The sequence below is a fragment of the Elephantulus edwardii genome, unplaced genomic scaffold (assembly GCF_000299155.1).
Source record: "Elephantulus edwardii isolate Elephantulus edwardi_28Jun2011 unplaced genomic scaffold, EleEdw1.0 scaffold00121, whole genome shotgun sequence".
NCBI lineage: Eukaryota > Metazoa > Chordata > Mammalia > Macroscelidea > Macroscelididae > Elephantulus > Elephantulus edwardii.
This window is the reverse complement of record NW_006399871.1, coordinates 8280387-8302523: the sequence shown is the minus strand read 5'-3', so window position 1 is coordinate 8302523 and position 22137 is coordinate 8280387. Positions and strand designations below refer to the sequence as shown.

At 41.9% G+C, this 22137-nt stretch overlaps 1 protein-coding gene across 1 annotated transcript in view; it reads right to left on the bottom strand.

Annotated features, from left to right (window-relative positions):
- ULK4 (unc-51 like kinase 4) overlaps nt 1-22137 on the bottom strand; it is a 483261-nt gene that overhangs the window by 416462 nt on the left and 44662 nt on the right. The window contains exon 17 of the mRNA XM_006893067.1: nt 1237-1344. Within this exon, the coding sequence (XP_006893129.1) occupies nt 1237-1344 (108 nt within the window). The remainder of the gene's footprint in view (nt 1-1236; nt 1345-22137) is intronic.

Genomic DNA, 22137 nt, shown 5'->3' with positions numbered 1-22137 from the left:
GATAGGCATGGTCAACAAGGTTATAATAAACACTCTCACACACACTAACACACTCTCACACCGTACACTCTTTCACACCAACATATACACACCCACATAATTCACATATTTATACACCACACAGTGTTTTCCTGGGTTTTGTTGTGGTTTCTTGCAACGAAGGGGATTTTCCAGAATTGGACAAACTGATACTAAAATTTATCCTGACATGAGCCTGGCCAGAAATAACCAAGACATTATCTGAAAAAAAAGGCAATAAAAGGACAAATTTGTTCTATCAGTTTACCGATTACTCCCAGGAAATGTAAATCAAAGTTGCAGTACTTAAAATATCTAATAACAATCATGGCAGATGTCTTAAAACATTACTTATCGTTCGCTTAATTGAGTGTTCCATAACATGCAAGCAAGTTCTAGAACTGAGTAATAAGTCAATGAGAAAACTTGACTAACTTTAAAAATGTCAGTACTTAAAATTCTCCAAAAGTATCCCATCAAATAAATAGCTCATTAGTTTATCAATACCTTCTCAAAAATATTAAATATTTATCTTGTAAAATGGTATGTTTTCTCCTATTGAATTCAAAAGCAATTTCCATACTGTTGCTTTAGAAAGACCACACTAAAAGATGCACTGCCCTACAACAGTGCTTCGTGTTGTTGCAGCTGTGTACCATTAAGTCAGAGCCGAGCCATAGCCGACCCTCAGGTGGGTTTTCAGAGGAAATTAATGACATGGGAGGGGAAGGCCCATCCTTCTCCCGTGGAGCAGCTAGTGGATTCGAAATGTGTGCTTTCGGGATTGCAGCACAGCTTCTTACCATTAGGCCACCAGTGCTCCACACCAAAAGCAGTGAATGCTTGCTACCCATAGGGAATTTTACACTGAACCAATGACATCCCCTTGTTTGAAGAAATAAAAAATGGTAGCAACCGTGGGGGTGCTTTGGGCCAAGACATCTGTCAGTTTTAAAACAAGTCCTGAGGATGTCCTCCAACCTGAAAGGAAATGAGGCACTGACAGGGATGGAGACAGGGAGAGCAAGAGGGAAGGAAAGAGGGGAAAAGACAGGACAACACCAAGAGAAAGGCATCCCTGGCTCTCCCCTGGAGGTAACATTCCTCCTACAGTCCTTGGGCCCGCTCTAACGAGCACCGTCCGCACACTTTTACAGGTTATTAATACCTGTCAGTCAGAAGATGTCAAATCACAACAGAGTTAACTGGCAGACTCACCTGGGTGGCAACAAGATAGATCAGTTCCCCGAGAGTTGGTAAAAGGCACTGCTTTAATTTGCTGTTCCTGAAGTTTTCCCTAATTAATTCCGTTAAGAGCGTAATTGCCTGAAAAAGAAGGGAAAAAAGTATTTTTCTTTGTTTTCTCCCAACTTTTAACCTGTGGCCTAGTGACAAGAAGCTGTACTGTAATCCCAAAGGCACATGGTTCAAGACTACCAGGTGCTCCGCAGGAGAAGGATGGGCAATCTCCTATGTGATTAACTGCCTGCAGCTTTGTTCACAATAGCAAAAAGCTGGAACAACCCCAGTGCCCATCAACAAACGAATGGATAGAAAAGCTGTGATATATATTCACACAATGCTGCACTGAAAAACAAGAAACTCATGAAGTATTATGCAAAATGGGTGACTCTGGAGAACATTATGCTGAGTGAAGTATCTCAGTCACAAAAGGACAAATATTGCATAGTGCCACTGTTGTAAAGAGGGACTGACATGGGGGCTGGGGGGAACTAAGAGGGGATAAATGTATACTGCATTGAAACAGATGAGGGAGAGAACTGTTTAGGAGGAATATAGGATTAGATTTTTTTTTGTTTTTAAAGCATTTTTATCAAAGATTCTCTATAAGAGTTCTGAACAAAAGAAGGAAAATGTAGAAGATATTTTCAAAATTCAGATTCGAAACTTTCTGAAGGCATAAATATTGGATAAGTCCCTGAAAACATTGCTCTGAGAAAGACTTTTGAAATAACTGCAAAATATTCCCTGAAGTCTTAAAACCAAACAATAATTAGTAAAATTGTCTGCCTTGAATATTTGGGTTTTTTATTATTCATTTCAATGAACCTTTACAGAGATTTTGGGTTTCCATTCATTCATTGTTGCACTCTTCTCCCCACCCACTCCACCCCCACCCCCAGTTCACTCTTCTCCTTAAAAAACAAGAGAGAAACTCCTTTATTGGTATACAATCCCCCGCAAGGGTTAGATATTATTGTCATGACAAGAGTCCAGAAAGAAGCTGCATAATGGAGTGGACTGGGGGTGGGGGTTTGTATAACAAAGAATTTTTTTACTTTTCAAAGAGAAAAGCAAGCTGGGGGGAGGGGTGAGCAGGGAGGAAAGCGTGCAACAATGAATGAATGGAAATCCAGGATCTCTAAGCTTTCAGTAAAATAAAAAATTAAAAACCCACAAGGTCAGCTCCTACTCTATGGGACACAACAAAAAAACGATAGCCTACAAAACATCTTCCACTTTTGAAAACTAGTATCCAAATGACACTAGGATGAGAGTAATTCTCTCCTATGGAAATCATAGCGGTCACACTGGCTCCTAGTCCCTAAAGGACAAAGTGGAATTATGCCACAGGTTTCTAAGGCTGTAATGGTGTATAGCGAAGGAGACACTCAACCAGGCGGCCTGACACAGTAACTGCAGCAATAGGCTGGAGGGTGCTGGGGCGTGTGAGGATGGCTCAGGACAGGCCAGGGTTCAGATCTCGTGTCCACTGGGTCGCTGTGAGTCGTGTCCTACTCGACGGCACCCACCAAGAACCACCACCACCGTTCACGGGAGCTGACCACGCCTTTCTCCTGCAGCATCTCCAATGTCAGATCTGTCCACTAGCAGCTCAGCACATGATCACGTCACCAAAGCTCCTCCCGTGGTGACGATAGCCAGGATCAGACGATGGAGCACTTCTAGTCACTGGCTCTCAGAGCCACAATTTAATGGCATCAAGATTGGGGGCTTTGTTTTTAGTCTTGAGTCATAAATGAAATGACTAAAATTTATGGAAAGGCCAGTCAGTGAAATCAAGCCAGAACCAACAGTTGACCCACTAGCGGGTTTTCAGAGGCTATAAAACGTACAGGAGAAGATTGCCTGTCTTTTCTACACCTTAGAGCCCCTGGTGGATTCGAACCACTTGTCCTTGAGTTAGCAGCACAACTCCCTACCCACTACACCACTGAGCTCCTTATGGTCGGGCAAAGGAACAAGAAAAGCTAATACAATCTTGAAAAGGGACAAAATGAGAACAATCTGTCTACCTGGCTTCAAGACTTCTTATAAAGGTACTCAAGACAATATGAGAGACAAAGACCCAGAGATAGGCCTACACAGGTTTCATCAAGAGAATTTTAAATGTTTGGAGGTGAAGGTTATTTAACAGAAATGATTTTCGAGGGAAGGCTTCAATAGCATTTCACACATTCACAAAGCTGTACAAGCACCACCTCTGTCGAGTTCCAAAGCACATTCCAATTACTCAAAAATAAAGCCCTGTACAAAGTAAGCATTTATCCCAATTTCCCTTCTCCTCTCAACCCTTGTCTGTAACCACGGATCTTCATCTTCTCACTAGCTACAAATTCTAAATATTCTATACAAGCAGATTCTTACAATCAGTGTTTGATTTCTTTCACGTAATGATTTCGTGGTTCATCCACACCATGCCGTAAGAGAGTATTGCATTCTGTTTTATAGCTAAATAACCCATGATATTTTTTCAAAAATGAACTAGTGACAAACATTACAATTGATTTATTCAATCATTCACCAGTAGGCATTCACCTTTTTGTAAACTGGCTTCTGACAAGTGCAGAAGCAAATTCAATCAAGGATCTTTTTTAAAAAATTGTGCTCAAGTAATTGGATATCCAGGGAAAAGGACTCTTGAGCTATTTCACACAGTACACAAAACCCCAAACAGATCACAGACTTAAGCAGAAAATATAATACTTTTGGCAAAATATAAAGGCTTCAGGATCTAAGGGTAGGGAAATAATTCTGCAACTTAACCCAGATGTTTGATTAATAAAATCCTAACATACTAGACCTTTATCAAAATGCAAAACTTTCCTCTGTAAAAACTAAAGACAAGCAACAGACTGGAAGTATTTGTAAACCATATATGTAACAAGAGATTTATACCTAAAATACATACATACATATATATATATTCAATCTTTTAAATACTCTTAAAACTCAAAAGTAATAGGTTTAACTGAAATGTACAAATGAAAAACACCGAATTGGTCAGTGGTGCACTACCTAGTATATTTTTACAAGCAAAAGACTTAATAGTTTAAAAAAAAAGGAATTTCTTAGAAAACAGGCAAAAGAAATATTTTACTGCACAGCATACACAGATGACACATGTACAAAAGAAAATGTTCAAAATCATTAGTCATTGAGGAAATGGAAACACAGAGCTATCGCTGTACATCTATCACCGCAGCTAAAGTTTGAAAATTGAGAAAATATCAAATGGTGCCAACGATGTGGAGAAAGTTATTTACTCAAACATTGTTGATGAAAATGAAAAATCACACAGCCTGAAAAGGAGTTTGTCAGTGTCTTTAAAAATAGTCCGAAGAGAAGGCAGTAATTATTACAGAATAACTGGACTCTGATTCATCCCTCAGAAAGACAATGTTCTTCAAACTGAATGTTAGAGCCACCTTCTTTTTAAAATTCAAAAACTGTAAAGAACCCCACTGTTTTTCTTGAGTGACTAAACTGTGATACATTTAGATCACGGAATTCTACTTCGCAAAGAGCATAAAGAAGCCAAGTCCAAGAGGGTGCCATGGAATATTTCTCAGATTCATCGTAGAGAGGGTTAAACCAGGCTACTCCTTGGAGGCAAAGATTCTGGGGCTTCGTCTGAGATACTTTGGACATGTTGCAAGGAGGGACAGGTCCTTGGAGAGGGACATCCTGCTTGGGAGGGTGGAGGGACAGCGCAGGAGGGGAAGGCCCTCTATGAGGTGGATTGATTCAGTGACTGGGGTAATCGGGATGGGTGTGTCAGAGGCAGTGCAACTGGCAAAAGAGGGTTTAGGGCTGTTGTACATAGGGTCGCTATGAGTCGCAAACGACTTGACGGCACCTAACAACAACAATTATAAAATTGGAGAAGAGAGTCGGGACTGTTAGGAATTAAGGGTGCAGGGGCGAGGGCATCCTGTGGTAGAGAAAAGTGGATGCGGCTACAGAAGGACAAAGTTAAGAGAGTCTTGTGAGGAAGACCATTCTGTTCCTTAATTCTATCAATGATAATGTGCCATCGTTTTGCAGTTGCCCTATTAAAGGAACTGGAAAAGGATTCAGAGAATCTCTATTATTTCTTACAACTCTCAATCTACAATTGTCCCTGGGGGGAAAAAGAAGTTTAATTAAGAGAAGACAGTATCTTATACTAAATTAAAAACCCAGACCTAGCTTTCTGCTTCACAAAGTTACTGACAATGATTCATACTGTTCCTCTATTTTATAGCCCACCGGCAGTATGTGTCAGTAAGCATCACTGAAAATTAAAAACATTTTAATGCTGCAGACTCTTAAAGAGATAAAACTGTCGGGGCTGCCTCCAGCACAATAGAGATTGCTTTGGAGCTCAGGCCTTGTAAATATATACCCTTCATATAGTCTACTCCAGTCAAGACAGAGCAAGCTGACATCTCTCCCTTGCAAATAGTACCTTTGGAAAGCATGAAACAGTACAATACACAAAGATGTTTCTCTGCTTTGGTATTTGTACAGGCTTTTCATGTGTTACCTTAAAAATTTTAAAATATTAACATTGACAAGAAAAGTTAGAATACTGAAAACAGATGAATGACAAAAATGGGAGATGTGCGGACATAGATACAGGGGCATTTGAAAATGACAAGATTTTAAAAAGCAGAGCCAAGAGTAGCTCTGCTAGCCTTGTGGCAAGAAGCTGTGCTGCAATCCCAAAGGCACATAGCTTGAATCCACCAGATGCTCCGCTGGAGAAGGAGGGGCAATCTCCTTCTGTGCCTTTTGGATTCGATTGGATGGTACACAATAACATTTTTAAGGGGGAGGGAAAAAAGTAGAGCCAATCATTTTGTACTTCTCCCAAGTCATGAATCCGCACGTGATGTGGATCCCATTATTATGTGTGTCTTCCTATTGCTCTTAGCTACTGTAGAGTTGGTTACAACTCAGAGATTCTACCTCCAATAAAACCCAATGCTGCCCAGCCTGCACCACCCTCACAATTGTTTTATTTAAGCTACTGTTGTGACCACTGTGTCCGTTTTTGGTGTTGTTTTTTTTTTGCTGACCCCTACTTTACTGAGTATATTGTCCTCCTCCAACGGCTGGTCCTTCCCAATAACATATCCCAAGTACATGAGACAAAGTCTCACCGCCCTGGAATTCTGGATGGAGATTCTTAAGAGACAGCTTTCTTCCTCCTTTTGGTAGTGCAAGGTATATTCAATACCCTGCAAAAACTAATTCAAATAATTCTTGCTCAGTCCTCTTCTTTCATGGTCCAGCTTCCACACGCATATAAGGTGATTGAAAATAACTTAGTATGCCAGGCCCATTTTATTCCTCAAAGTGACGTCTTTCTTTTTAACAAAGATGTCTTTTTAAGAAAGTCTTTGGCAACAGATTTATCTAATAGATCTGACTTTGACTGCTGTTTCCAGAGGTATTGATGATGGATCCGAGTCAAATGAGATCCTTGACCACGTCAATCCTTTCTCTGCTTATCTTCATGATGCTACTGGTCCACTCCGAAGGATTTTTGTTTAGTGTTGGAGTATAAACCATGTTGAAAGCAATTATTCTTTGTTCATCAGTAAATATTTCCAGGTCTCTTAGGTCCCAGGAAAAATAGCTGTTATCAACTGCAAGATGTTAAGTCATCAATTCCTGAAGCTGTTCTTTTTCATACAGTCTACTATGTTGTTGTTGATCGCCTTCAAGTCAAGCATGACTCATAGCTACCCCACGAACAAAAGGCCTCAAGTCCCTCTACAACTATAGACATATATCAAAGTTCATCGAGTTTCCGGAGGCACGTTACTTAGGAAGTGGATGCCACTCCTGCTTCCAAGTCCAGTGTATTACATCTCAATTTCTTCAGCAGCAGTGACCATGCACATCATATTTTAAATCGCATCCTTTTTGGGATACTTGCCTAACTTTTCGTACTGAAGGCATTCCACACTTTGCAAATGAACAGGGGATTCCAACTGTAACAATGTTGGTCAAATCTTTAAATACAAGAATACTGTCAATCTCATCCTTTTTGGTTTTATTTCCAACCTTGTCCCTGTTCTATCCTACTTGTATTAAGCCTTAGATTCCATTTGACCTTGCATTCTGACTTAGCTTTGGCCAATGAGTTCACAAACTTATAGACCTGAAACTTTAAATTCTCCTCCTCCTGAGCACCAATTTCAAGAGGAAAACAGAGGACAGAGAGGAAAGGAACAAATTGGAAAGATAAGGAAGAGCTGATGATGCAAGGACGATGGGAAGGTGGCTGCAAATAAACTTCTCGATATCATAACTCTGATATCGAGCCAAGGTTGTCTGTAAAGAGGTCTCTTTGGTGACACTTTGGACATTATCTTCTGTGAACCAGAACCTGTTATCTGTTATTTTCCCCATGCTAATTGGATCACTGTATTCAAATTGACATCTATAATTGCATCTCACTTCTAAAATTAAATTATCAGGAAGGAGGAGAAAGAACTGCTATCTTGTCACTTCACTGTTGGGAGTGAAATATAAACAAACCACCTATATACCTGGCGAAATCCTTCTCCTACAGATAATGAACTGTCAGGAAAAAAAACAGAAAATGGATTAGATTCCTCAATTTGTTACCACCATATTAAAAAGTCTGGGAGCACCGAGTACACAAGCTTTACCAAATACACGGGATTTACTTTTTTAATTGGATGTCAAGAAAATGTCAATTGCAAAAGAAATTTCTCACTTCTTGGTCCCTAGTACTTCCTATTGCTGTTCAACTTCCTTTTGGGGAAATACCTTTCATGCACTGTGCCAAGACTTTGTGGGGTGGCAAATAAGTAAATGCTTTCCAAATATAGCTCCCTTTACTCCCCCTAGCTGGTACAACCAAGGACAAGGTCACCACCTAAGCTCAGCCAGGGAAGTTAGAGACCCAGAAGCAAAGAAACAGCTGAAGTTTATGCTAGGAGAACCCTACATCAGATTTCAAGAGGGTGAAGGCCCAGCGTCAACGTATGGGTGCCAGGGCTTTGACTGGGACAAGCATTTTCTTTGTGCTTTTGACCTTGGTCATTTCCTTCTAATAATTACCTGTTAGGCTTTAATTAGGAACCCTGGTGATACAATGGTTAAACTCACAGCAGCAAAAAGGTCAGCAATCTGAATGCCTCAGCCACTTGGAGAAAAGGATGAGGCGGTCTCCTCCTGTAGATTCACTCTCACTCTAGTAAAGGCAGAACTGACTTTTAGCTGACTGGGTTTCCAAAGTTGTAAATCACAAGGGAGAAACTTGCCCATTTTTTCCCCTCAAAGCCACTAATAGATTTAAACTGTCTATGTCCCCAGTTGAAACAAGCTTAAAAGGAAGAGTAGCATCCACTTCCATAAATAGTTTGCCTCCGGATGAAAGTCACACATGTTCATAGGGTTCGCTATGAGTCGCCTACGATTTGACAGCACTTAATTTAACATGTCACCAGAGCTCTCATGTGTAAATCTGACAGCCTTGACCCTCCTTAGAACATTTCTACTCAGTCCTGTAGGGTCAATACAACTTAGTGTCAACTCAGTGAGAATGGGGTTGGTTTGGTTAATGGGTCAGCCATACCTTAAAGAGAATAAGGATCAACACTTGCAAAATATGGCTGTAGTTACAGAAATTACACTGGAGATCACATAATAGAAGTCTGTAAGACTAAAGACATGCCTTTTTTCAGCAACATAAATCACAACTATATCCATGGATTATGCCAAATGAGATATAAATTAATCTCACTGGTTATTAATTGCATAAAGAGGTGATGGAGAAGCTCAATATCAATAGAAGTCATGGAGATGACAAGATTACTCTTGTCCAAGTTCAAGGTGAATAAAATGAAAACAACTCAAAAATTAAAGTATAATGTTGAGTATGTTGTTGCCTTCGAGTCAAGCAAGACTCAGTGACCCTAAGAAAGAAAGGCCTGAAGCCCCTCTACAACTATTGACATTTATCAAAGTTCATAGTGTTTCCAGAGGCACGTCGTTTAGGAAGTGGATGCCACTCCGGCTTCCAAAAATGTTGAGTATGCCTCACTTAAATTTAGAGAGCATTTTTAAAAGAACACATTTGACTCACTAAGCGCCAATGACTAAAGCCTGGACAACTTGTAGGGTGACATCATGCATGAAGAAAGCAAAAGATTAAAAAGCCACAAAAGATTTAGAAAAAAAAAGAAAAAGAAAAAGATGTCAGAGGAGACCCCCAAAGTCATTCTTTAGTTTAGAGGAGCTAAAATGAATGGAGGAAATGAAGTGAAAAGAGTTGAAGATTTCAAACACCAACATAAAGCAAAAATATGAAATGTGAAAAGACCTAGAAAAGCAAAAGAACAGAGTTGGTGTTTCTCAAGCTGAAGTAACCAACGGTGGTTAGTTGGTGGGTAGGTGCCATCAGCTCATGGACCCCATGAACAAGAGCTGCACCCCGGCCTCTCCTGAGCCATCCTCATCATCTGACATATCTGAACACACTGCTACAGTCCTTTGTCGTCTTGATGTTGAGATGCATCAACTTCCTACTTTAATCAGCAAAAGCATCAGAAAACTACTGCACCCTACCATTGGGCAAAGGTCATGTGGGCCCTGGTACATGGCTTCTCCCATCAGCCACCAACACATATTTCATGGGTCACAAAGCACCAATCACCAGAAAAGAAATATATGAAAACAGTGACAAAGCTTGCCACGAAAATTAAGAAATTAAATGTCAAGCAGCAATAAATCTGTGATTGGACACTAAATTAATACTTCAAAAATCTTTCATCCATTTCTAGTGTATGGCAGACAAGATATCCTGAATAGTCTTCCCACTGAAAATTACCCCAAAAAGATTGGGAAAAAAATATTTTATAATGTCTTTATAAATGCACAGCTTAAATTAAGGAAACGTCTAAGGACAAAGAAGGCAGAGGAAATGGAAAAATAGAGACACAGGTAAAGACTAAAGGTAGCCCTGTCCTGAATCTTGAACCTGAACTTCTATTTTAGAAAAACAAAATCCAGGACCTACCCCGGTGGGGCATCAAACAGAAGACCGACACATTAAGTCAGGACGTCAAGAATTAACTGCCTGGGGCAAGGAGAAGCCAGCTCTGCAGAAGAGGTCAGCAAGAGACCTTATCTCCACGCCAGACCTTGTCAACCACGCCAAAGCACATCTTGTGGAAGAGAACCATCCTGAGAGTGCCAGTCAGCATCATTCGCCAATGACCAGTGTGAGGAGACGCGGGTAGATGCTATGCAACGACTCAATACGGATCTTCACTCACCAGGCTGACTTGGTTATGGTCACTGTGGGGTGCCCAAAATGCCAAGAGCTGAGGTCAATGTGGAGTCCCAATACAGCACGACAGTCATCACATAAGAATGTGATTATACTAGAACCTTTTGTCAGGGAAGGAACTTCAGAAGTCCTCACAGGGAAGAACATGAATTCCAGGGAGAAGTTAACACTTTGCCTCCTGAGCTTCTGCCAACTCCCTCATTTTACTCTCCGTTTCGGGTAAGTTCCCTCCAGTTTCTGGTAAGAATCCATTCTCCTTCACTCATCTTTTGAGATGAGAACAATTCACGGTTCCTATTCCTGATAAATGTTACCACTACTTTTATAGTTAATCATTTTAGAAAGAAGTCCTTGATGGTGAAAGGAGGACTGGGTAAAGACAATGGGAAAGATCTGGTATGGGGGAAAAAAGGTTTATGAACTTTGTAAGTAAATCAGTATAAAATGAACACTTCTTTTAAAAAAAACCCAATTATTCTAGTTGGAGTCTCCTATCCGCCCATGTCTGCCCTTAGAAAAACTTCACTTTCCACTTTTCCCCTTAGTAGACGATGTTGTTATGCACCAGCAAAGCAGGACCAACTCCAGCAAGTTTTCAGAGACACAAATGAAATATGACAGGAGGAGGAGGAAGCAGCACTTCTAAGCAGAGGAAATCAAATCAGACAGACTGTGGAGACCAGCACATCCTTCCAGCAGGTCTCCTCTTCTGTACTTTTGGAGTCATCTACCAGGATGTAGAATGTGTCTGTCAAGAATGGAATGACCACTGCATGGAGTCAAGAGTACAGCTGTGCTCACTGAAAAGCTGTCCTATAGAACCCCAAGTATCTACTGTCACATCGTCAAACTAGGTCTTTCAGAGGCCATAGTAATTTAAGTTATACCCCAAAGAACATAATTTCAACACTTCCATTTTTGAGGCGCTCTGGTGGCTTAGTGGTAGAATGACTGGTGCTGCCAACCCAAAGGTGGGCAGTTTGAAGCCTTCCCTGCTCTGCGGGACGAAGATGGGCAATCTCCTCCTAGGTGATTTACCGCCTCTGAAAACCCATCAGAGGGTCACCTACGAGTCGATGCCAACCGGATGGTACACAACAGCAATTCACGTTTGAGCACCCTGGAGGTGCGGGCTGCAGGGGAGGTGCACTCTTAACAGCCTGGGGAGAACCAGCAGTTCAAATCCACCAGTATCAACACAATCCAGAGGTGGTCAGTCTCTTCTACATGATAAACAGCCTCTGGCAGCCCACTTGAGGGTCAGCTCGGAGCCAGATCTGACTTGCCACCATATCCGTGACATCCCTCAACCAGCAGAAACAGAAAAGCAGTCCATTTTAAATTGCCTTTTTCTGCTTCAGGTGCCTGCTCTGATTAGCTGTATTTTGGGCCATTCTTTCGATCACGAATTCTCTCTCCATGTTTCTTTCATCTAACAGAAAATTAAAAGCGATGCTCTGCTAGCTTCCCGAGCATTACTAAATCACAACGCATTCAAATATGTAGGTTTCCCAACTGCTGCTCCAAAAAATATTATTAACAAAGGTATGTTCACAGCTCAGGCAAAATGAGGGTCTAAATTAGTCATAGCAAAAAACAGAGGCTCCAAAATTGTTCTACAAGATGTCAGGTAAGAGAGTGAATGAATCCCTACACAATAAGAAATTAGGAAGCATGCCTTTTAACAATTCTTTGATGTGAGATGTTTAATTTGTATGCAGAAGTGATTCAAAGATGGCAATTCCCCAAATGATATGCACTTCAGCACCCAATATGAGTAACAGCCCAGACTGCTTCCCTCCACTCTACACAAAATGTATTCGTCAACTCTCGCTTTATCATTTCCAACAAACTTAACTCTCGTGCTGTCCCAAATTGAGCTAAAAAGGGGCAATGTGGTTAGCAGGGAGATAACAAAAGACAAATTCACAGACACGAACATGGTGATGGCTTATTAATTACATCAACCTCATCTCAGGCTTAAACACAATGTGGAAATGGTCTTGCCTTGTGTCTCACGAGACGGGCATATACATGCAAAGACTCCTCACTCACTGGCAAGTTTAGGTTTCAAAGAACAGGTCACTATGTAAACATTAGCATTATATAAAAATGGAGTTTGGGTTTATCTGTTTTTCCTTTTTTCAAACCACCTATTTGTTCAAATTTTTATTAATTTTAAGGAACGTTTAGAGACTTAGGGTTTCCAGTCATTCATTGTTGCACATTTCTCCCTGCTCACCCCCTCCTCCAAATTCACTCTTCTCCTTGAAAAGAAAAACTCTCATTGTTACGCAATCTACCCCACACACACAAGTCCACTGCACCATACAGCCTATTTGTCCGAATTTTAAAGTAGACAATATAATCACAGAAGTAACAGCTAAGATTTACTGACAGTTCTCATTTGGATGAGTGCACTTACGGATCATTCCTCTGCAGTGACGGAGGCGTGGAGGAGACAAAGCCAGGAGGTATCACTAGGAAGGTCCAGGACTTCCTCCTGTGCTGGCTCACACCTTCCAGCCATCCCCCGGCTCCACTCCCCCCAGCAGGCCCTGTGTTCATGATGAGAAAGCCTGTTCTCCAGGCCCGGTGAATTCACCAGGTTCTAGGCTTGCTGCTGGGACTCTGGAAGTCTGTCCGTGCATCCAGCTCGCCATCAAGGCCCAGAGTGGCTTATTTTTGGAGATCATGCAACCTGCATATATTTCTTCCAGATACTCCTTGAGGCTTCATCCTTTCCCTCACTCCAGCAATGTTGAGCGGCAGGGCCTTGGGTGGCTTTGGAGCTGGGAACCCCAATAGAGGCCTGTTGACTATACAGCTGCCCAGAGGTCATGGCACAGAGGTTAATGCTGCAACTGGACAGAGCAGCTATCAGGGTACAGCTTCCCCAAGGACAGACAGCAAGAGACCATCCATGAAGGGACATATTCCTCAGTGACCACCAACACATCCACTGCCTCATTAATTTACAAAATAGTTGGGTAACAGATTTCTTCCTACTATTGTAAATATAACATGCTAGATAACAATAGTCACTAAGTAGATATAATGTGAATATGGTAATAGGTTAACTATTTGACCTTGATGAAGGGTCTACTCATGTGTTAAGTGTATTCTTTTTCCAAATGTTCTGCATTTGTATTTCCATTTTCCTGATAACAAAGAGAAAGCAGCACAAGTGTTCCCTCTTATTGTCGCATACTGTCAAAGCAGCAGGTCAAACAGGAGAATACAGTCCCTCCTCTTCCCAGGGGATTCAAACCTCATACCTTTGCACTGGTAGCAATTCCTTACCCTTAAGCCATCAGAGTTCTCAGTTCTCTTTTGCAGTCCAAAATTTTAAAAATAAAATCTGAAAACACAGAATTACTATGAATTTTGTGTGTTAATAATCAACTAAGGAGATTGTTCCATTAACACTAATCGTAGTTACCCTTCACTACTTAGATTTTCACTTTATCTGAGCTAAAGAGATACCGTGCAGGTAAAAATCTAAATGTGATGTCAGGGGCTCATAGTAAGTATTCACAAAATTTAGAAATGTGTAAACAAGATGGTATGACATAGTCTCCAAGTAATTATTATTTCTCTTTGGCAAATATCCACAGAAGGGAGTTGGAGGTAAGAGAAAAGTATGAAGTAGGCTGATTACTCAAACTGCCATTCCTGGCTTTGACTTTTGTCACATGCCCGCATAAGACTAAGCTAATGATGTGAACAGCACCTGTCAGGTGGGAACACGCAAACAGGGTGTGTAGTCTATTAAAGCGGGGATTGGCCAGTCTCATCACGCAGCCAGGTTTAATAAAGCCAGCTTAGAGAACGATGAAGGCAATCTCACTATCATCAAGTGGAGAATCCAGCACACATCCTGTGCCAGCCACACGTGGGCCAAGACAAAAACAGCGGCAGCAAAGACCCACAGATCGATAAGCAGCAGAGCTGCCGGGGAATACCGCCCATGGAGCCAGAGCCCTCTGCTCAAGCTTGCTAGAGAACTTGAGAAGAGACACCACAACTGGCTACGAGAGCTCTGCTATGCTGGCCAAAAGCCAAGGGGCTAGGACTCAGTGGGGTACATGGCACACCCGAGAAGCTATTCTCATGGAAGAACTGCTTCCAATCTGAATTACAGCTTATGAACGTCCCCAGTAAGATCCATCATCAGGAGTGTTGTCCAAGTTCTGTGTGGCCACTGCAATGGATTAGTGGACTCAGGAGTAGAGCAGTGAGGTCCCAAGGAGGGGCGAGAAGAACTGAAAGGGGTAGGTGTGGAGCGAGCTTAAGGCACACAAACTCACAGGGATTGGTTTTGTGCTGTGGATGTTGTGAATGGGCACTGTTGTTGTCCCTTGTGAAATCAGCAAATGTCAGGCTTGGCCATCTTGAAATTGCCCACTCTATTTTTACAATGTGAGAGAGCCTCACCAAAACAAAACAAGCAAACAAAAGCAGAGAAGATTTTCATGAAAGAATGGCACCAAATCCTTAACAATCTGATAATTCTAATGCCATTTAAACTATTAAAGTGCACAGAAAAGGAAAACTTCAGAATCCCTTTTATGATACGAATATATAAAAAAACAAAATCTAGCAAAATCTACACACGCACTAATCACACTTATAAACAATGCCAAAAATTCAAGAGAACAGAATGGCACATTACAAAAACACAATACATCATCGGCCATGTGGTGTTTCTTCAAATATATAAGAGTCGTTTAGTATTAGGAATCTCATTCATATTCATTCATTAAAATGAACTACTCAAGCTCACTACCTTTAAGTCAGAACCAACTTAACACTCCATTGTATTTTCAAGGCTGCAAACCCTCCACCTTTCACCTACCAGGCCACAGATGGATTTGAAATGCCAGAGAGGAGGAACCTATAGGATTCTCAGTGCAATTTCCTACAGGCTCAAGCCACCAGGGTTAAAATAAACTCCAGGAGTGTGCAAAGTAAATAGACTTTCACAAACAGATAAAGTCACCAAAGAACACATGCCACATAACCACCAAAATTCAAATCCAGGTAAAATCATCACAGTACGAGAAGCTTCCCCAGTGGTTCTTTTTGGAGGCTGGGAGAGAGCGGTGATTGAAGGAGGGCACAGGGATCCTCTTGAGGGATTGGCACTGTTCTTGACCTAGCAGAAGTTATGTGAGTTTGCACTGACACTGCATTTCACATAGAAAAACTTTCCAAAAGTATGGAACACAGAAGCATATCTCTAAGTCTCCAGAAAGCCTACTACGTCTTCCAGTTCGGCGATGATGTCATGAAACAGTAATGGGATTCCCACTCTGATTCTAGGGGTAGAATCACCCATAGTAGTTCCAAGGTTGACATCTTTGCAGAAATAGCTGCATCTTTGTCCCCCCCACCCCGGAGCAGCTGGGGATTTGAACTGCCAACCTCATCAGTGCTCTCAGATCAAAGAGAAAAAAGGCTAACGCTTAGAAAATTGTTTCCAATACTTGGCTGACCTCTAGTGGCAAGATAAGTGGTGACAATCAGTTGTGCACACAAGGACTATTTTAAGAATGAAAAAAAATTTGAGAAGTAACAGGGAAAAAAAGATGGCACAATAAAGAAGTACCTGGCAAAAGTTCACATTATTATGTAAACTCCTAATTATCTAATGGGATTTAACTCATATTAAATCTAAGTCAAAGTCATTCCTTTCTAGTTGGAATCAACTCCATCCAATTTCCAGAGGATGTTAAATTGCATGGGAGGAGACTACCCACCTTTGTTCCGCGGAGCCACTGGTGTGTATTCGAACCACCAGAGAGGTGTGGTCTTACCGCTAGCAGAGTTCCCCATTCACGTTGTTAGGTAGTGTTTGCTTTTAACAGTACAGTATTTACATCAGTCAGTGTGCTGTACTGGTAACTTGTGGGCTGTGATACTGGTAACTTTGCCATCAGTGTCTCGAATGCCAAAAGGGTCACCAGTGGCAGACAGGCTACTGCAAAGCTCCTTGATCAAGAAAGACTAGTAACGAGAATTGGCTATCCACTTCTGAGAAAACAGGCCTTTGAAAACCCTATGAACTCATCATTTAGGATGTTTAAAAGTTTCCCAAACAGCTAAATATAAACGATACCTTTTTAATACTAAACTGCATTTTCCTAAGTCTTAATATTTCAAACTAATGAAGCATCAACAGGCATTCAGGTAGGAAATGGAGTAGGAAAAAATACTAGAACCTCAAGAATCAACTCCAACAGCAGATTTAACTACAGAAAACAAAGTTTGCACAAGAAAAGTGGTAAATAGGTGTGTGTTTACAAGAAAAACTTTGTCAAGACGGGGAGGGGAGCACTGGTCAACAAACTCAACCCAGGGAAGCCCAGAGGGCAACGTGGCTCCAGGACAGGCCGATGCAACAGCCACGACCAAGACCAGGCCACAGGGGAGGGGCTGAACGTGAGTGGGGAGCATCACCAGAGCAACTGACAGGTCGCAGGTTCCTGCAGCCTCAGCCAAGTTCCTCAGGAAGTCCCAGGGCCACACGTCATACTGTCTCCAACACAGCCAGGCCACAAAGAGTCCCAAACACAGGGACCCTCAGGGGGTATGTTGGCCTCAGCTCCAGCCTTAGCCTCAGCCCTAACTTCCACAGACACCAAGCTAAAACCCTCAGCGTCAGAGCACAGCAGTGACGTCTACCTGTCTGCCTCTTCATAATCGGACTCTGGTGGAGCTGCACATGTAGGCCAGAATCATTACCGTCTCAGATAACTCAATGTATTTCAGTAGAGAGATCGCGATTTCCAGGAAATGTCCTCCTGATGCTTATGACACCAGCCTGTGCCTGAGACCCTCACAGGCTCTCTGCTGGGTGCTGCAGCTCATTGCTCTCAATGCGTTCTGACATAGGTCTAGTCCATGACTGGACATATGGGCTTGTGCCTATTTAGGTCGGCTATGAACAGTGCTGGTAAGAGAGTACGTACTTGTGTGCAAGTCATTAGTTCTGGGGTTGTGCAATTATTTTCATTCTGTTTCCAAGTTGCTCCTCTCCCAGTCAATATAAACTCTCTGCCCCCTAAATTCCTCTGAGTTGCTGTTGACAATCTCAGTCTAAACAGATCTTTAAAAAGCACGGTGTTCAGACCAGATATTCTTTACTAGTTAACTAGTTAGCTTTCGCTTAAGATAAACTATTGTTTGGTTTAAGACGACTCCAGGGGATATTTCTGGATTAAGGTATAAAGATCATGTCAGGTACATATATGGAGACAGATAGTGACCTATCCTGTGTCATCTTCACAATCCGACATGCTTGAGTCCACTGTTACAGTCGTGTCAATCCACTTTGTCGAGGGTCTTTGACTCTCCACTTTTCCCGGCTTGATGTCTTTTTCCATGGATTGGTCTCTCCTGGTCATACACCCAAAGTCTGTCAGATGACATTTCGCTATCCTTGGTTCTCAGGAGTGGCCCTGTTGCCCTTTCCCCAAGACAGATTTGTTCTTTTGGCAGTCCATGGTGTATGCAGTACTACTCACAATACAATTCAAAGTCATCGATAATTATTCTATCATCCTTGTTCACTGGTCCAACTTTCAAATGCATAGAAAGTAACTGAAAATATGATGGCATGAATCAGGTGTACTTTAAACTGATAACCTTGCTCTTCAGCACTTCAGAGAGGTCTCTGCCAGCAAATCTGTGTACCATGGTTTTTTATTTGCTGACTGCTCCTGCCCTGTTGATTGAGGATCTGAGTAAAATCAAATAACTGACAATGTCAATCTTCTCTCCATCTGTTATGATGTTGTCTACTGGTCCAATGCCAAGGATTCCAGTCTTCTGATGTTGAAGTATTATCCATATTGAAGGATGCAGTCTTTCACCTTCCGTATTTCAAGTTGTCTTCACTTTCTGCAAACAAGGTTGTGTTATCTGCTTAACACAAACTGTAAATGAGTCTTCCTCCAATTCTAATGCCATCTTCATAAAGTCCAGCTTCTCAAATTATTTATTCAGCATACAGATAATTTTTTTTCACAGCTGATTCTGAAATGAAGTTTTATTTGGGAATGAAAGAGTTGAAATGAAAAATGAAAATGTCAACAGAGTGGAGAAAGCAGCCTGTGATGCTCATTCTCTCAAAGCTGGCCCCGAAGGTGGCAAGATCTGGGCACGGGGGACGAGAATGAGTGGGGCCTGAGGGCGGGAAGAGGCTCTGGAGATGCCTTTTGCAAAGTTTACGGAGACACAGCCCTGTCTCTGTCATAGACCCAGTTGCTGAGCCTGGAGGGCATCGTGGAGATGATGGACTGCAGGCTGAAGGCTCTGGAGGAGGACACGTAGGTGCAGGAGGAGTCTGTGGTGATCATGCCGTTCATCTTCCAGCGGAGGGTATAGCAGCCCTTTGCAAAAAGAGGCCACAGGAAGCAGATGAGGCAGACAACCACCAGCCCCCCAAACATGCTGGCTGACACTATAAGGAAGAACAAGGAACGTTCGGCGCTGAGCGGGATCCCACGAGGTGAGTAAGGAGAGGATCAGCATACAGTTAATTTTTCATCTTTTTCTTCTGAATTATAATTCATGCAACTGATCTTCAAATTCACAGATCCTGTTGTAAGGGACCACTTTTAAAGTGCTAAAGAGCAAGGCTGTCATGTTTAGGTCTAAGGTGCACCTGATCTAAGGCATGGCATGTTCTATCTAGTCACAGATATGGGATAGTTGAATCGTGGTGTTTGTCAAGAGTACTGAACATACCAAATGAACCAACAAAACTTTTTGGAAGTAGAGCCAGGATGCTCCTTAAAAGCAAGAATAAAAGGACTCTGTCTCCCATGTTGTCAGCAGGGGACATTTCCTGGAGAAAGACATCAAGTACGGTTACACAGTTGGTCAGCAAACACTAGGAAAACGTTCATCAAGATGGTCAGGAATAGCGGCAGTGGCGATTCTGCATAGTCATGCCCACAGTACCACACAGTTACATTTTTTAAGTTTAAATATCTAAAATTTTAAAATATATTTTATAAGGGCAAAATATCTGAAATATTTTCTCATTCAAGCATTTAACCAGCATGAAAAAAGAACCACATACTTAACCTTTTTTATACTAATCTTCAAAATCCAGTGTGTGGTCTCCATTTATAGCTTATGTCAACTCAGAATAGCCCATTTTCAAGCACTCAAGGACCATTTATGAAAGGTGACAAATCTTCTGCAACTGTATTTTTATTCCTTAAGTCGTAATTTTTATCTTCTTTGACTTCTAAGAGGATTCACTCAAATGATTTTCAAATTCACAACTTCAATTTCTTCAAGTATCCATTCTACTTTACTTTTTACAGCATCTATTAAATATTTCACTTCAACAGTCATATTCCGACCACCTTCCAGGGCTCCATCATAGGCCACCTGAGCCAGTGTTAGAACTGCCTCCCTTAAGCTGTGTAGCCATGTCCCCTAGAATCTCAAGACTTTGGCTTAGAAGCCCCCTCAAGTTCTCTCCATTCTCCTACATCAACCCTGTTTCAGCAGAGATTCTTTGCACTGAGTCATCAAAAGGAATGCATGGTTTTGAGGTCTTAAAGCTTTCTCACGTACTTATTAGTTCTACCTGATCTACTATCTTTTAGATAAAAATCTACCTTATACATCAAGAGGGAGCTCTGGTGGCCTAGTGAAGAGGCTGCGTGCGTTACAATCCCAAAGACACACGCAGCTCAAATCCACCAGCCGCACCATTGGAATAAGGATGAGCAATCTCCTCTCAGGTGATTTTCTGACTCTGCAAACCCACTGGAGGGTCAGAGGAGTCGAGTCCAACTCACGGCACATAACGCCAACAACAGTACATCAAGTGTAGCCGAACTGAGCGTAGTCTGCCATTGGATTGCATCTCAACATCAAGGAAACAGATTCTCAACACTGGGCAAACTGGCAGCACCAAGACAGATGGAGAAGTACAGCCAAGCACAATCAATAAGAGTGCATCTGAATTCCAAAATCAATCTCCATAATAGTCTATGTGTTTCCTACTGCCAAAGGGGCCCTTTAGAGTAGTGAGAGAAGATCTTCACCCTGAAACCCACAGCGTCCCTTTTCAGCAGGAAGTAGCTAAGAGAATACGCCATCCCCTTTTCCTTATGAATCAGGGTGAAGTCTCTCAGGGAGGAGTGATAGGGAATGGCAAAGGACACACTTGACAAAGGAGATTAATCAGAACTGACTTTGACAAGCACTGTGGCATTTGGACAAGAACAAACTGGGAGGAGGGTAGAGAGAATAGTGCAACAATGAATGAGTGGAAGCCCAAAATCTCTGTAAATGTTTATGAAAATTAATAAAATATAATTATAGAAAAAAAAAAGAGATGGAGAAGAGATTGAGATTGTTAACAATTTCCGCTTGCTCAGCTCCACTACCAACACTCTTAACACTAGCAGTCAGGAAACGAGAAGGCAAATTGCATTAGGGAAATCCGCTGTCAGAGACCTCAAGAGTGAAGAGCAACAAAGTCAGTCTAGACACTAAGGTGTGCCTGATCCAGGCCATGGTCTTTGCAATTACTACTATGCATCAGGGAGCTAGATAATGAATAAGGATGACAAAAGAATTGATGCCTTTGAGTTGTGGTGCTGGAGAAGGGCATTGATCATACTATGAACTGCAAAGAGAACAAACAGGTTTATACTGGAAAGGGTGAAACCAAGCTGTTCTTTGGAAACCAAGACTTTGAAGCTCCATCTCACATACTGTGTTTGGGCTTATTGCCAGGATGGACAAGTCCTTATAGAACGACATCATGCTTGGAAGGATAGAGGGATGGCGCGAGAGAGGAAGACCCTGGATGAGATAGCCCGACACAGTAACTGGGTTAATGAGGGTGTGTCAGAGACAGCGATATCGACTCAGGACAGAGCAGGTTCCAGAGCTAGCATGCACAGGGTTGCTAGTAGTTGGGAGTTGAGTAGACAGCATGTAGCAACAACAGTAATCAAATGAGTCACAATTCATTTCCACTCATTCCAGAAAGAAGTTTAGATTTAGTGTCATTTTCTTTGGTAGCTCAGAGATCATATAGACGTGAAATGTAATAGGAAACAGATTAGATTTTCTAATAGAATCCACAAGAGATAGAATTATTGAAGAAAAAAAAATCAAGTGAGGTAAAACTAATCTCTTGTTCATCTATCTCTGCAGTCTCCCAGTGCTGATTCTACGGTACCAGACCATGTAGAGGGAACTCTGGGGGCCTAGGAGATGGAGAGCTGCACTCCTCCAACCCCAAGGCAGGCAGTTCGAATCACAGTCACCCAGCTTCTCCAAGCAAACAAGATGAACAATTTCCTCCCATGAAAATTACAGCCTCTGAAAACCCGCTGGAGTGTTAGCTCCAAAGTCAGTTCCCACTGGACAGCAATGAGTTGAGTATCTGACACAAGGTAGTTACAAAATGTTTTCTATCACTGCAAAAAATTCTTCTGGGTAGCACCTATTAAAATGTTTATTCCCTGAAGCTCCCAACAGCACACCACCAGCTTCTT